The 16,978-nt window shown below is 46.7% G+C and overlaps 1 protein-coding gene across 2 annotated transcripts in view; it reads right to left on the bottom strand.

Moving 5' to 3' along the window:
• EPHA4 (EPH receptor A4) overlaps positions 1-16,978 on the bottom strand; it is a 158,982-nt gene that overhangs the window by 15,168 nt on the left and 126,836 nt on the right. For both annotated transcript variants that reach the window (XM_004701633.2, XM_004701634.2), the window contains exons 9-11: positions 5,974-6,032; positions 4,378-4,491; positions 3,695-3,880 (exon numbers count right to left, since the gene is read on the bottom strand). In XM_004701633.2, the coding sequence (XP_004701690.1) occupies positions 3,695-3,880; positions 4,378-4,491; positions 5,974-6,032 (359 nt within the window). The remainder of the gene's footprint in view (positions 1-3,694; positions 3,881-4,377; positions 4,492-5,973; positions 6,033-16,978) is intronic.

A 16,978-nucleotide genomic window follows, 5' to 3' on the forward strand; every position in this document is an offset into this window, starting at 1 on the left:
AAGACATTTTCTTTCTACTTGAGCCCTTGGTGTCAGCTCCTCTTTTTTCTCCTCTCTCCCCTACCCTCTCACCCTCAGGAACCCTTGATAACTTATTATTTTTATTTTCATATTTTACACTGTCCACTGTCTCCCTTCACCCACATATCTGTAGTTCATCCTCCTCGTCTGGGGATTTGTTTATGTTTCTTTTTTGTTAAAAGATCATTTTATTGGGGGCTCTTACGCAATCCACACATCAAATTCTATCAAGCATATTTGTACATATGTTGCCATCATTCTTTTCTAGACATTTACTTTCTTTTGAGCCCTGAGTATCAGCTCCTCTTTTTCTGTCTTGGGATGTTTGACTAACGGAGAGGTGAGTGGGAAACGTCCATGCAAGATGCTCTTTGAAGAAAAGACAATGCTAATTTGACAAAATCAAAATTGTTCATTCTCCTACGGCTGCTTCTGCTCGGTTTGAACTTCGACTTTTAGCCATCCTAAAAAACTCACAGGAAAAACTAACTGCCACGGAGTCAGGGTCAACTCACAGTGACCTCTAGGGCAGGGTACAACCGCCCCTGTGAGTCTCTGAGCCTATGACTGTTGGGGGGGTTGGTGGAGGGTGGGGGTGTAGAAAGCCCTGTCTTTCAGGAAAATCGTTCCTGTGATTTTCTTAAACAAATATGTTTTCCACCCATAGCTGCTTTCAGTTTATAATTTCTGGGGTGGGGGAAGGGAAAAATCTTCATCTCAAAGGCAAAGATGGACGGAACATTCATCTTGAGTTTTCCTTAAGTGCAATTGCCCCGCATATTCTTCCACGGACCAGGTTTGGGATGTTAGATCTAAGAAATCTTTTGGAAGTTAAGAAGGGGAAAAAAAAGGATTCGAAAGCAAAATACCTGGGACATTTTATTTTTAAGTGAAGAAAAAGTGGGGGGTGGGGGGAAGGGATGCATGAGACACCTTCCAATCTTTCCCCTTAGTGCCTGGCTCTAGGGGTGGTCCCTACACCCCTCCTTTCTGCCATCCATCAAAATCAACAGGAGCCTCTTGGCTCTAGGCAAAGTTCTCACATTCATTGATGCTCTACATCTGTGGCCAGTCTTCTGACAGAATGAGTGCATCTAAATGAGTTTTAATGAACCGTCTCTCTCAAAAGATACTCTGTCAATGAGTGAGAATGAGACTCTCTCGGCGAAGCATTTAACACCCACCACTTGCATTTCACCAGGAGCCTCTTGAGGAGGCAAGAGGGTCTCACTCCGGAAAACCAAATCCACTGCCACCGAGTCGATTCCGACTCACAGCGATGGGAGATGGGGGAGTAGAGAAAACGCATGGTTCTCCCTTCGATCAAAGAAGTCACTCAAGCCACCAACCACCGGTAATGAACTCACACTGCCTTCGGCACCTTTTCACCCTCACACCTCCCTCCTTGCCAGCCTGTCGGCACCATCCTCACAATCCCCTCCCGTTCCCTTTTCTGTGTAGCAGAAGTATCCATCTGCCAGCATCTTTGCAAGTGCCACCCGAGAAATGACAAGGACAGTCTGCAGAAGCAGAGGGGCTGACACAAACCAACGACAACGGGGCTGGGCTCGGGGACCGTGGGCTCGCTCCTTCCCTGGATCACGCAGGGAACGCAGTGGGGAGGGGCGCCGCTTCACCCATGGTGGAACTTTTAAATCATTTTAATTCAGTGACAACTGCATTATGCAAATGCATCCCGTCGTTTATAACAGTTACAGCTGTAATAGCTGTGGGTTTTAGAGGCGTGGTGGGACTTTAATACAAAGATCCCCTGTTTCGGCTCTCTTCTGCAGAGGTGCTAGGAAAATCACTGTCTGCGGCAGGAAAAACACCCCCAGCTGAACAGAGCCTCCTTTTCAGAAAGAGGGACCTGCAAAAGTATTTAAAGTGAATGCTATCTTTTAATTAAAGTAGTGAAGGGCTCCAGGCTGCCCTGAAGGCCACAGAAAAATATCCTGTCTGTGAAACTAATCTTAAAAGGCAAATAGAGCTATTCTATGCTAATTATAGCCTTCACCTGGGGTGGGGGGGTGAAGGGGGGCATTGTTGAGGTGGAAATTATATATCTTTAGCACCAAGGTGCTTTAGCACTAAAAGAAGTCCACAGGAGAGAGATGCACTTCTTAGTGCATAGTGCTAACGGTCATGAACTTAGACTTCTTTCTCCTCCTTTTTCTTAATTGGCCAGGCAGGGCCCTAAGCCTGTTAGGGAGTCTATGTTTTTGATTACCAAAAGATCTTGTAGGGGAGTCCGGCTGTTCTTTCCTTGTTGCAGATGAGTAGAGGGATGCACAAGGATGAAGCGGCTCAACTCAGCAAGGTCACAAAGCTTCACGAGCAGTGGCCATGAGGCGCTCACCACTTACCACTAGACCACTGGTTGACCCGGGTGGTCCCTGGACAGGTAGCGTTGGTGTCAGCTATGGGCTTTCGAGAGTTACACACTGGTCCCATGCTAATCACCGAGTCAGAACCTTTGAGGAAGCAGACAAAGCAAAACAAAAGCAGCCTCCGATCCCTTCCCAAGGCCTGGCAACTCCAAATGCTTTCCCAGAGAACTGCCACTGCGGGGTGCTCCCAGTGGCAGTGACCTTTCAGAAGCAGGTCTCCCAGCCTTCTCCTCTGCAGGCTCCTAGCAGAATGCGTCACCCTTTGGCCATTCTGGGCTTTGGGGATGAGGTCAGGGAACAGGATTTTTAATAAGGTTTCCAGGGGATTCTATTTTGCATACTTTCTCTTTTTCTTAACCTCATTTTTTTTCTCCTAAAGGTTTTTTGTCTTTGTCCTATTTTTCCCCTCAAACCCCACCCAGGCCCCACATCATAATTTTATTCTCTATCTATCCCCCTTTGCAGCCAACTGCTCACCATTTGGCATACGCTGAGTGGGAATGCCCCGCAAAGACACCTTCCTCGAGACATGGCCCCATGCTGACAAGGTACATGCCATGTAGTACGGATAGTAGTAACTAGATCTCCTGGAACGGGGCCACCTCAAGCAATAGCTGTTCCAGCCGCACTGTCCACATGGCTCTTTCTAAGGGGGTCTCAGCCGACCCTCCAGATGAGTTTGCTCCACAGAGCGCATCTGTTGAGCTGTGTCTTATTTTAACTGAAGCGTGGTTCACAGGCTCAGCGAGTGCTAATGGGCTAAAGAAGGTAGGTCCCACCAGGTGTTCCTGGAAATAGGTGTTGATCGGCACCCACCATAAATCAGGAAGAGCAGACAAGCAGATCTCCCACTACACGATGGAGTCCCACGATTCACTCACTGCATCTGGATCCTCATGCTGGCAGCACAAGGTGTGGCCAGGATTTGCGGTGTTTTATAGGAAAAGTACTTAAATGTATTTCATTTACCATCTGCTGGTGCCTACCTCGGTGACAATCAGTTTGGTCTAAGCACAGATTTGAAAGATGGCCTGGCATACCAAAGACCTGCAATATTAATTCCACCCCCAAATCTCACACAAACTGCCTTCAGAGATAGGGGATCAGCCAAAGCCATAGTCCCATTTAGAGCTGACTAGAAGATTAATGACTTGTCCTGCACTGATTTCCTCCTATTAGCAATCAGTGGGTCTGCTCCATCTGTCATTTCCCTGGAAAGAAAACGTGTGTTTAATTTCCCAGTAACTTCTAACTTGGCTGGGTAGGGGGAGTGACCTGCGTACATTTGGTGACGACGCCTTCCAAGTGAATGATGTTTGGGTGGTCAAACTGGCCCATGATGCTGGCCTCACTCAGGAAGTCCCTCCGCTGTTTGTCTGTATAACCGGCTTTCAGGGTCTTGATGGCCACACAGATCTCTCTCTTGCCAGGCACTTTGAGACGCCCACTGCATACTTCACCAAATTCACCTTGGGGAGAGACAAACCCACCAAAAAGAGATGAGCAAGGAGCAGAAGCAGTCCATGAGGGATGAAATGATAATAGCTAGCATTGGTGGCATGCGTGCTTGCTGTCAAGCTGCTTTCCCGTGCCTCTAGACCCCTTGAGATCAAGGCTAAGCTGAGCTCCATTGTACTGGAGGGGATTTCGGATTGAGGAAATCACACAACTGGCCCCAAGTCGGATCATTAATTACCAGCAAGTGGGAGAGGAACGATTTGAGCACAGAACCCACATGTTGATCATTCACTATGTTACATTTTCTGAGCATCAAAATCAAAATGTTCCCCAGAGTTCTTGGCAGCGCAGCATCGCAGACATTGCTAATGATACAATGGTGCGCCCAAAGATATTTACAGATATACAGACTCACAGTGCACTCATAGGCATACCTAGCTTCATACAGCCCTCATGCCCGTATAGCACACCCACCAAGAAAACAGGCGACTTTGACGCCGACACTCACCCACTCCTATGACTTTCTCTATCTTAATGCAGGAAGCATCGATTTCTTTGGCAAATTCTCGAACTGCTTGGTTGGGATCTTCATAGGTAAAGGGGTCCACATACGTTCTAACACCTGAGCAAAAAGCACGGACACTTTGTCAGGAACCATGAATAAACTCAACAGGCGGGGCTAGTCTGAAACTATTGAACATAGAGAAAATTCAGCTGTACGTTCCTGATTTGAAAAGATATTAAATTCTCACTCTGGTTTTCATCTGTGGGAATAAATAAGCGCTTGCAAGCTACTTCCACCTCGCGGGTCAGTGGAAAAGAGGAAGACCCTCAGTGAGGGAGCCTGACACAGGAACTACATCAATGGGTGCTGACAATTGTGGGGATGGCCCAGGATCCGCCAGTATTTCCTTCTGTTGTACATAGGCTGGAACCAACGTGTTATTATAAGCCGGAACCAACACGAGGGTAGCCAAAAACTATAGCTACTTAAGAGGCTACTAACTTTCTAGAATGCATTCCCATTTTTAAGATAATTACATATATTAAATAAAAAAAAATCCTCATCTCATGGAGATATAGTTTCTCTAAGTGGATCTGGAATGCACTGGGGAAAAAAATCATTGCTCTTCTTCATCCCCGTCAACTTCCCATGACTCCCTTCTTCTTGCCTCATGTCTTTCTGGTGGCTTCCATCTGCCCTATGTTAAGGAACATAGTCGGAGTCTTAGGAAAGATAAGATCAATTTTCTTATGAAACTGACTCTATGTGCATGCTATCACATTTAGCCAACTCTCTGGACCAATTAAATATGTGTCCAATAATTATCAAACCCGAGCCCACTGAGCAGCAGAGTGCAATCATAGGAACGATTCTGAGGATGGTGCAGGACTGGGCAGCGCTTCCTAATGTTGTGTACATAGGGTCGCTCTGGGTCGGAGCCGACATCACGGCACCTGCCAAAAACCACCACCATCCAACTTGGATGAAATCAAAGTTAAAATAGAAAAGGAGACATGGGAATAATTACTAGGTAGGCATTTTCTCCTGCCATCTTCCACTTCCCACTGTAGCTTCTGGGGCTCTGGGTACTAGAACTGTAGGACAGACTCGTCTTGAGCTCTGGTTCTTTGGCTCTGTGTCTTGGCCCTAGTACCTCTGTTACCTCCGAGCTCATGTTCTGAATTTAGTTTTTAGGTAAGGGAAATGGGTGAGTGGGTGGGGGCCAGCCCGAATGGAAACTCCTGATAGTCAAACCCTTCTGTAATCAGGCTACAACATAATCACTAGCTGAAGCTTCCAGATGAACATCAATGTTTGCTTATAGCATCTTCTTTCCCAAACAGAGAAAAAAAGCAGAGATCCAACACAGAGCCCATAATCTCAAAGCAGCTCCATGATAGGCTGCTTCTCGCCTGTTGTAACCTATGTTTAACCCAAGTCTGAGCATTCTGGGTCAGAAGTTTATCTGGACACTACTTGGGTATTCAAGAAATTTTATGGAAAATGTAGTAAGATGTTAAAAGAGTGCTAAGAAATTTCAAAATAAGGAAACATAGACATGCTTTAAAAATACAACGATTTAATTCTGATTTCTCATACCTTGATTCAAATGTTTCTCTTCATCTGCCTCCTGTTTTGCTTTACTGTATTTACTTCTTCTGTGGGGGAAAATATATTTTAAGGAAGATGCTACTTTTTTTTTTTTAATGAAAACCGTCACTAGCTGTAAGACAAGTTATTTGCTGGCAACATATAAATCAGGCAGACAGCCCAAAGCACAGTTCACGGAAGAGAAAACCAAGGCTTATAAAAGGTAAAAGAACCAGGTGAGCAGCGTGGCACCTTAGTGGTGAGTAACCAGTTCAAAGTTGAGCCCTGCGATTTCAGAATCTGTCCTTCTCGCAACCTGGAAAAGGGGTGGCTCTCTGCAGGTAAACCAAGTTTGTTAAAATAGAATCAGAACTTCAAATCCCCAGAGGACAGTTATCATGCTGAAGATGGGTTATACACGTCTATCGTCTAATTTTTTCACATATATGCTATTTTTCTAAAGAAAATATGCTTCCATGGGTAGGTGCCACATGACTCAGGCAGCATGAATGGCCAGGGTGTGAATTTTCGCTTCTTTGTTTCAGCCCCCGTGGAGTCCAGAGAGACTCCACATCTTAGCTCGAGCAGAACTGTTTAGGAGGGTGCTCTTAGCTGTCGCCCTTATGGAAGCAGACTGCTAGGTCATTCACGGGTGGCCTCAACCTGAAGGACAGCAGCCAAGTGCTCCATCCTTGTGACACCAGGGTGCTTTCATCGTGGGATAAGTTACAGGGAAATCTGGGAACCCATAGCCACAGTCCTCACCATCTCCACCTGAAAAACCCAACCTTATTCATGTACACTCATAAAGCCATTGTTCTGTAAATTCTGCTGTCCACTGCTGCGGTGAATTACTAAAGTACTTGCAAAAAAGGAAGTATTTCTTTGCTTTGCGCGGGATGGCATTCCTGAGGATTTTATAGAAAACACCAAGAGCAGAAAAGGACAACGTTGTTAGCTTTGCCTCATTCACTCACAATGAGGCAGCTTATGGTCTCTCCCAGTGGGTCTCCTCCTGCAGCCCATGGGACATTGCCATTGCACAGCTTATAAAGCAGTGGGAGCAGGGACTCTTGCGCTAATGTGACTCTTGCGCTAATGTGACTCTTGCGCTAATGTGATGAGCACATCCTTAAAGGAATGGAGGAGACAGCTCGGTTGATCTGAAGGCTCTCTAAAAGCTGGGGAATGAAGCATCGGTGGGGCAGGGGTGGGGCAGCCCCACTGCCCACAAGGGCGACTCCAGTCCAGCTCGCAGCCTGTGTGCATCACAGGCAACCACCACCTTCCAGCTATCAGTAGAGCCTTGCACGTTGCTTTGATGCTCAACAGGTTTCAGTGGGGTTTCCAGACTAACATGAACTAGAAAGCAAAGCCTAGGGATGTACTTCTCCAAAAAATTAACCAGCGAACACCTCATATTGTATCATGGTCTAACGAACCACAACCAATTATGAGATCGAATGATGATATCCTTTTATTCCAATGCATGGGGCCCCCCATCAGTCAGGCTGCCTCATTGGCAGCTAACGGCATTAAGGTCTGAGCAGAAGATTACATTGGAGAACAGCACAGGTGAGCGACGCATTCGAATGACAGGGCTGGCAAAGAATAGCGAAAGTACCACGGACTGCCAAAAGAACAAACAAAGCTATCTTAGAAGTGCAATCAGAATGCTCCTTAGAAGCAAGCATGGTGGGATACGTCATGGACATGTTGTCAGGAGAGACCAGTTCCTGGAGACGGACCTCCTGCTTGGTAGGAGAAGCACTGACGAAGAGGAAGACCCGTGACAAGAGAGGTTGCCACAGTGGCCGCAAGAGTGAGCTCAAACATACGAACAACTGTAATGAAGGCACAGGACCGCTGTGTTTTGTTCTGTCGTACGCAGGGCTGTTATGAGTCAGAACTGACTCCACAACACCAAACAATGACGAATGTGTGTGCTTAGATTTCGATGCATCTTTTCCATGGGGATGGACAATCACCTTGTGTTTTCCACCAATCTTTAAAGGCCAGGTACAGATAGGGAAATAAGAGAAGATGCCCTCAAAGCCACAGAGTGTATCTGCCATGTGGTCCTGTTCGAAGCCTGGGGCTCTCATAAAACAGAAACCCACAGAGAGCTCCCAGCAGCCATGCGTGCAACTGGAAAGAAAGCTTGACCTGGCTCACACCCTTGAAGCTTCTCACCCATGTTCCTCTCCTCATTATAAGCAACGCAGGGACTCGCTCGGGCTCTGCCATCAGCCCCCTGGGGCCTACAGATGTTGCTCCTTGCACAACATTCCCTGGCAAATAACACCTTACACTTTAACTCTGCATTTAACTTTCCAAACAGCTCTCATTGCGTATATCATCTCCTCCCTTAATTGCTTGCAAAGCAGGAACCACCCCAGTCAACAGGGACCCCAGTTTTTACCAATAACCACTATGTGTATAATTCAGTCCCCAAATAATAGCTTGATATTTTTTTTACTTGCATTTAACTTGTCAAAGGGCCTCCATGCCTACGATTTAATTGTATCCTATCAACAACCCTCAGAAACCCATCAGGGGGACAGGGACACACACAGCTCCAAGGTGCATGCAAGACATGGAGGCCAGGTGTTCCCATCATGCAAAGTATATTTACTACCTGCCCTGAATTCACCCTCTGCCTCACAGAGCCTCTAGTCAGGCAAGACTGCCTCGTGAGATTGAGTTAAAATGAGTATATTCTATGTAAGTAGGGAGCCCTGATGGCACTGTAGAACAGCCACTGTAGCTGCTAACTGCAAGGTCAGTGGTTCAAAGCCACCAGTCACTCGGTGGGCAAAAGGAGAAACTGACTGCCTGCTTAAAGATTTACACACTCCCTCAGAAAACTGAGCTGCTCTGGGTCGGCATCACCTTGATGGCCTGGGTTTCAGTTTATATCATTAAAGGCACTAGCATTGGGCTTAAATGCACTTAAAATTCACTATTTTAAGTGAAAAGGTTCAAATACTTTGAAAGCACATCACTTTTTATGAAAGCTTTTATTAGCTACCATTAAGTCAGCCCCTGCCCTCCCCCACCAACACCTCCCCTAAAAACTTCAATAACTCCCTGCCATCAAATTGATGCCAACTCATAGCGGCCCCATAAGACAGAGTAGAACTGCCCCTGTGAGTTTCCAAGATTGTAACTCTGTAGGGCCTTTCTCCCAAGCTCCACACAACATCAAGAAAGCTCGCCTCATCCTGCATCACCAGCACCACCACACCTTTCTTCCCAGACCGTCTTATTCTGGGAGCTCCATGGAAACCTGTTCTGCTTCAGAGCAACCCACCGGCCTCCATGGACTGAGGGGATGGCAGCGGTGCAAGGTGCGTTGACCAGGAATTGAAAGGTGGCTCACACACCCAAGGAGAGAATTCTACCATGGAACCCCCACCCACCACACTCCTCCTCACCCACCCCTGGTTAGGGAGAGCACTGTCCCTGCCATTTTCTGTGAGGGTGACCTGTGGCAACATCCCAGGGGAGTGATGGAGTCCTGCTCACCCCGTCGGAATTGAATCTTATCAGAGCCTCTAACAGCAATATCTAAAATTACAAGTATATCTCTGAAACCACTTTCAGATCAAGAAAACGGATTTGAATTTCTTTCCTTGAAAGAAGAAAGCCAAGCAGAGCAAGCGACCTTCGGTGTCCAATTTCAGCGGCCAGAGAATGAGTCCTGAGCTCTGTCCCCATCCCGAGCAACAAGCCTCCTCAAGCTGCCCAAACGGTGGAATCCTGTTTCCCATCAAGCAGACTTGTGAAATATGTGCAAAGCTAGAGGAAATGCAAAATGGCAGGGGCCATTAATTATCCAGCTGGCCCGCCCATCTCCTACCCAGACTTCTGAACACAGAGGAAGGAATGAAATTAGCAGCGAAGGTGTAATTGGTTTTCAAGAAACCCCTTGGTGTGTGACTGGGAGGAAAGGGCCCTACAAGAAACCGGAGGAATGCTGGAAAAAAAGAAACACAGGCTTACTGTTCAGAAGCTAATTGTAGCCTATGTGCTTCTTAATAATACCTTGAGAACCCCAAATGCCGGAGTTCAGCTCTACCTTTGTCACCGGATGACCCTCACTCCTTGGCTCAGTGGACCACAATGTGGCCCCTCATTGTCCCAAGAGAACAGCCCACTGAAACTCATTATCCAGCTGGGGCGCCCCCGGAGGGAGGGAGCCGTGCACCCTAAAGAAGTGCTCGCTCTAAATTGGCTTTCCAGCAGTTCACCTGAAGGACAGGAGGAAACCTTTGTTGAAGGTTGGGCTTTTGTAATTATTGAATTGTAAAGCAAGGGGATTAAAAAAGAGGGAGGAATGGAGTGGCTTGTTCTCAAAGATTCCAGAAGGAAGCAGGGGACCTATCCACCGCACAGTCGGAGAAAGAGGCAGACTGGGCAGGTGAAACTGGGAGCAAGTGGGAGGTGAGCCCTCCCCGTGGGCAAAGGGACACGGTGATGAGGATATTAGCTGGCTTTGTGAGGGAACAGCATGAGCTCCCGAGCAAGGCCCTCCAGCCACCAATGTGTCGCTGTGGCACCTTGACTCGTCAATAAAGCAAAGGAAATAGGGAGGGCACACTAACCCTGCTTTTATTGAAAGACTAACTTCCCGGATGGAACGGACGGGTGTGATGGATGTGGCTCTGGTTCCAAAACTAATTAGGAAAAGGTAAGTAATTTAGTCAACTGAAGTGCAGATGAAAGGAGATAAAGCAATGCAATAACTAGAATGGCTCCCGGAGGCCCTTGTGTGGCATTTAACGGCATCACCCAGGGACAAGCACAAAGGCCTTGCTTCTCTCCGCCCCTTCCGTCAGCTGTCCTCACACCAAGTGATGTCTAAACGTTCTTCCTGGGCAACAGTTTGAAATGAACTCAACCGACTCGTTCAGAAATGGGTACCATCCATGCCCCGATTGTGTGAATTTACATAACCTCGATCGGAGCAGCCCATGGAGATGAATGTGTCCGCGAACGTTCCTTCTTCCAGGACCATCCCGGACCAGGGCAGTAAGGCAGGGCACCGGAAGTCGGCTCCTCGCTGAATGGACGCTGTTGGAATGGCAGGTGAACTGTTGGTTCCAAAGTGGAAAATCTTAACCTCCCCTAAGAAGATGAAGTGCGCTTTCCAAGTCTGACCTCAGATGGTGCCCTGACCCAGCACACGCATGCACATGTTCCAGATGTGATCAAATAATCACGGGGGAGGTTCCTTTGATTTGGCTTCCATAATGCTAGCAATTATTAGCCCAATAATGCTAGCAATCTATCAAGGTCATGTTTCTCCCCTTTAGGAAGACATTAAAAATAAAACTGTCCCTCCTCTTGGGAGGTCAGGAGAGCTCGCTGGGTGGCCTTCGTGCAATGACTTCACTTCTTTAGGCTTTGAATCCCTACGTTAAGAGATGCACGCCAAGGTTAAAATCCAGTGGCAAACTAACATCTGCGCCTTTCATGTAAGTCTCACAAAATCTGGCACAGCCACGCGCTTTGTGTCTTAAAAACCATTTTGCTTCTTTTTTTTCTTAAATGCAGCCAAAAGACACCCTTTGTTAACCCGCATAGCCGTGGAAACTCAGTGTTATCGGCACTCATTCGAAGGTAGCTGGTAGGGGAAAGTAGAAACTCAAACATAGCCGGGATGGTCATGATGGTGCAGGGCTGAATTCGTTTCCTTCTGTTGCACGTGGGATCACCAGGAGCAAGATCAGTGGCCCCTAGCAGCACCTAGTAGCAGCAGCTGGGTGACCCGTTTCAAGATAACACTTGCTCCTGACCCCAAACGTCCTTTCAGGAGACATGTTGATCTCCTATGGGAACAATAGAGTATTGTTTGGGAAAGACGCACTAGACTGTAACCTTCCCAACTCATGCTGGTTTCAGATGCCTTTCGAGGTAGCCAGTAGGAATCGTTACTAAGAAAAAGGGGATTTCAGAAAAATCTCACAGGAGATTAAGTCATTAGGAAGTTACGACCTCCTCATGGCATTTCATGCCGTCATTGTTAACTCAACTCCCAACTCAATGCCATTAAGTCGATTGCAATTTATAGTGACCCGTTAGGATGGGGTAGATGGCCACGGTGGGTTTCCAAGACTGTCACTCTTTAAGGGAATAGAAAGCCTCATCTTTCTTCCACAGAGCTGCTGGTGGGTTTGAACTGCTGACCTTGGCAGTTAGCAGCCCAACATGTCACCCACTATATCACCAGGTCTCCTCCGGAGCTCACTGCCAAGCCCTTTGAAACATCAGTTGAGAAAGTAATCAAGTCGCTCCAATGCAGACATCACAAATAGGAAAGTTCATCCAAAAGTTCACGAAACAAAGAATTTGCATTATTTTTTTCCTTCTATTTCCCATGGGCTTTTCTAAGGCTCTATCACAGCTTCCGAGGAACGGCGAAGCAATGGCATTCTGCTAAAAGGATGGGCATTTGTGGTTGAGGGTGACATTTCTAGGCTTTGTATCTCACAGGCACAAGAAGTCTGCACTGGTCCAAGAACCTAGACAGGATGTACAGCAACTGCCCCAGGAAATCCTGGGAGAATCCTGACCTTCTCATCTGAGCAATGGTGAGCTCCTTTGACCAATGGAAACACACTGGTCAAAATAGAAATAACTTTTCAACCTTATGTGGGTGCTGATGTGGGAGTAGGCCCAAATCCGAGTGCTTGATATCTAGAGTCACTGTGACCCTAGTGTGATTCCCCCTGTGGCTTTCCTGGACTGTAAATCTTTATAGGAGTGCAAAGCCTCGTCTTTCTCCCAAGGAGTAGCGGGTGGTTTGGAAATCCTGGCCTTGCAGTTTGCGGCTGTATTTGTAACCCACTATACTGCCGGGGCTCCACGAGTCGGAATTGACTAAATAGCAGTGAGTTTAGTTTGAGTTTAGGTTGGCTAGATGATCAGATCATTGTAAACATATAAAGACTCTTTCGGTGAGATTCCAAAGTGCTTATCCATCCAAGTGGGTATCTTCTCACCAAAGAAACTGGAAATTGCTTACACGGAGCTCAGGTTTGTGCAGGTCTAATACATACAATGGAGTAAGTGAAACAACTGTTACTAAAAAAAAGAAATCTAGCAAGATACTGATTGTGAGTCTGGGCCTGTTTCCTCCTCCTTATAAGACAAACCAGCACCCAACAGACTGTTCAGTGATCTAATCAAAAGGACTCAAATAGGCTTGAATGAAAAGAGCAACTTTTCTCACGGTATGTGTCCCAGTCTGTCCAGTTCTTGGAAAAGAATGTCACCCACCATCACCAGCATGGGATTCAGTCCAAGGGACGCGGCCTCCAGGGGTCTGTCTCTATAATGGCCATTCTGACATCAACGTTCTGTGGCTCAAAGAATCAAGAAGCAAGCCCTCCCCACCAGCCACGGACATGACTCCGATTTAGCCAAGGAGGTTGTTGAATCTGTGGATTTCCAAAGATACTGCTGGCTGAAGTCTGCAAGATTATTTCAGTGACTGCCATGACCCCCTGCCTGTCCGTTTGTCATAGTGTGAGGGTTTGCTATAAGGCTGGAAGCTAAGCCAACAGTATTTGAAACACCAGGAGGGTCCTACCTGGTAGATAGGTTTCAGTCAAGCTTCCTGAGTAAGAAAGACTGGTAAGGAAGGCATCGAGTCCTGATGGCCTTGTGGGTTCAGGAGCCCTGGTGGTGTTGTGGGTTAACGCATGGGGCTGCTAACCTCGAGGGCAGCAGTTTGAATCCACCAGCCTCCAAAGAGTCACACTCTACATGAATAATGATGAGTACAGGGAAAAGGAAAATGTTCAACAATGGATTGTGGCAAAGAGTGTACAACTGTTCTTGATATGCTTTAATTATTGAATTGTATGATACATGGATGAAGTGCCAATATAACTGTTAAAAATTTTTTTTAATTACAGTCTTAGGATCACCATGAGTCAGAAATGACTCAATAGTCAGTGAGTTTGCCTTTTGGAGAAAAAAAAAAAAAAAAGCATATCCCTGTGGATCAGAACAGAAGACTTCTCTGATAGACTGCTGGAAGGGGGGCTATCTAGGTGGAGAATTTTCAATTTATGCAGTGGCCACAAAAGCAGGCTCCTGCATATGACTGACCCAGAGGGTGGTGCAGAACTGGGCAAAATTCCTACCTGCCTACACAGGGTTGCCACCAGGAGCCGGACCGACTGGACAGTAGCTGACGCCATCTACACGATTTACCACCAATCACTTGTCCTCTAGCTAAAAGCCTGGGCCAGACACTAGTCTCCACTACCTGTCTCCTCTCTTCCTATCACCTGTTATTATCCCCTGTAAGCATTTGTAGTCCAAGATAATGGAGCAGACAGCACAAGTGGGGAGGAGAGTTTACACCGGCTACCTCGAGGCTTGTCAGCTACCTGGCTGCAGGCAGTGTTTCCCCTGACAGCTTTATGGCAGATACTAAAGCAGAATCAATATGAGGGGCAAGGGGTTGACATTTCATTTTCTAAAAAGTGATCCATGGAGGACCAATCACCAGGCAGTGTTTATCAGCCTTGGGAAGTGACATTTTTTTTTTTTTTTAACAGGGAGAAGGGACAGGAATCCTTGCTGGGTTATGTGACAGGCTCAATTCTCTAAGGTGGGCCTCATAATTGGAAATCCAATGCTATCAATCCTGCCTTTAAATAGTAAAGTGATCAATAAAAGCGGAAAGGAAATTAAGTCATCAAGCTGGACGACGCTGCTATTTTCAATAGCCACCGCATTTAATACACTAGTCTCCCTGCTATACGAAGGTATGTGTCTGCTCCTTGCTTTGTGCCAAAGCCAAATGTCTTATACAGAAAATGCCCAGACACGATGATCATGAGGGTGTCACATTTCTGACTCCCCTGCTCGATGGCTGGATTACGGCTTTTACATCACACTGGAAAATGACTAAATGAAGAAGTCAGACAACAACTAGAAGTCAGACAAAACCTCCAACCGCTGTTCCTGAGACAGTCCAGACACAAGAAGCCGACCACTTTGTGTCAAGACATGTTCGCCCACCTCACCCACTGCATCAACCATTGCTGGCTTTTAGTATAAAACCTGGGGTGGTATTGCTGGTGATGATATTGGAGATATTATTTTTTCTTCTAATTTTAGACATTGAAGAATCTTTTATTTTCTGATAACCTAAGTGGGTTTTATGTTCACTGCAAATTTCTCCCTTTTCTCCCAGCCCGCACTGCACTCCCAGACTGATACACAGTGATGCATACATGTTTCTCTGTGTGCACGTGCAGGGGATGTATGTGTACATCAAGTCAAGTGGGAACACACTAGGAAGGCGGTCATTTTGATCACACGCCAGGGGAGGAGCGCGCCCTGGGTATCCATATCATGTTCAGAGCTAGTTGAAATCTCCAAAGGTTGAGATTAGCCACCATCTAAGAGTGTGAAGCAAGAGTTAACCAACAGTTAATTCATCTGGCTGCTAACTAAGAGGTTAGAAGGTTCGAGTCTACTAAGAAGAGCCTTGCAATAAAAAATCCTGGTGATTGATTTCTGGAAAATTGCTCCTGGAAACCATTGATTTCTGGAAAATTGCTCCTGGAAACCACAGGTCTACTCTGACACAGAATGGAGCCTCCAGGAATGAACTCGTTGACAACTGATGATGGAAAAGCACGTCTATCTACAGATACAGGTCTGAGGCTGTCTGTATGTATACTCCAGCAACAGGGGTGTTATGGTCAACTTGACTCCTTCAAGATGAAGCTCACGGTCATTCAACATGCCTCATTAGACACTGCACCCAAACCAGTTAAACACGATGAGAAAGGCAGACACCCTCCCGGAATGAGGAAGAGTTTCATATGTGTTCTCATCAGTGACAATAACTGATCTCTATAAATTCAAGCATTTTGGGTAATCGGGGGTGGGGGCATGCTAGAAAGCAATACTTGTGACGACTCAGAACATCTTGAGCAAACAAGGATGCGTCGACATCACCGTAAGTACAATACACCAACACGGGGAGAAAAGCTGACGGCTTGCTTGCCCAGGCCTGTGGAAATAGAGGCATTGTTGTGACATATGTGAGATCGCTCCAAGGAGGGGGGGAGAGAGACAATGCCATAGAATGGCATTATATGGGAGGGGGGGGGTGTCGTGTCCAGTTATACCACTATGGCAAGGCAGTGACCCTGGACAAGTCACTGTATCTTTCCAAGGATCATTTTCTTCTAGTACCTTGAAAGGTAAATATTTTAAAGGATCATTTTGGCATCTCCAGATTCAAGCTTCATTTTAACCCCAAAGTCCACCTTGTAAAGCAAGTTGGGGCGGGGAGGGGGGGCAAGAAACATAGAGCTGTGGTGGCAAAGGCTGGGAGAGGGTCAGAATCTCATACACAAAAGACAAAGCAGGCTTGGGTGGGGTCCACACCGATGAGGAGCGGACACTCTAGTGACTCCACAGAGCCTCTAGGCTGTGTTAATCTGAAGACCATGGCAGCAACAACAGGGAAATCTGGTGCCCATGGATGCGCTGTCAGGCCGTCTATTTCCCTCTCTCTCTCTTAAATTGTGTTTTCATTGATTTACTTCCAAGAGGAATGCCATGTCCACAGTATGCTGGGGTGAGGGGGGGGGGTATTCCCTAGGCATGAAGAAACTCTTTCCTAGGAGGGAGACAGAGCTCACGGCACCCAACTATTGGGTGGTGTTCCCATCCTTGTTCTTGACGATCATTTGAAAGCATTTTCTGTGTGTCATAACATGCACCAGTTTATCATAATTCTTCTGTCGATACTCTTTAGACAACCACAGAGGGGCAAAATGAGACCGCTGGCAAATGTTCACATTTTTTAGGTCCACACACATTCCATCCTAACGCTACTGTCTGTGGCAGTTGATCTAGTTTTAAAGAAAGATAAGGTGACACCTTATAGACGTGACCAAAGGACCTAGCCCTTCGAGCATGGCTTGCAGCTACATGGTGGTTTCCAGTGAAGCCTCTCCAGGACAGGTGGGGG

The sequence above is a fragment of the Echinops telfairi genome, unplaced genomic scaffold, assembly GCF_000313985.2.
Source record: "Echinops telfairi isolate 266 unplaced genomic scaffold, ASM31398v2 ScPeMD7_3;HRSCAF=10, whole genome shotgun sequence".
Classification (NCBI taxonomy): Eukaryota; Metazoa; Chordata; class Mammalia; order Afrosoricida; family Tenrecidae; genus Echinops; species Echinops telfairi.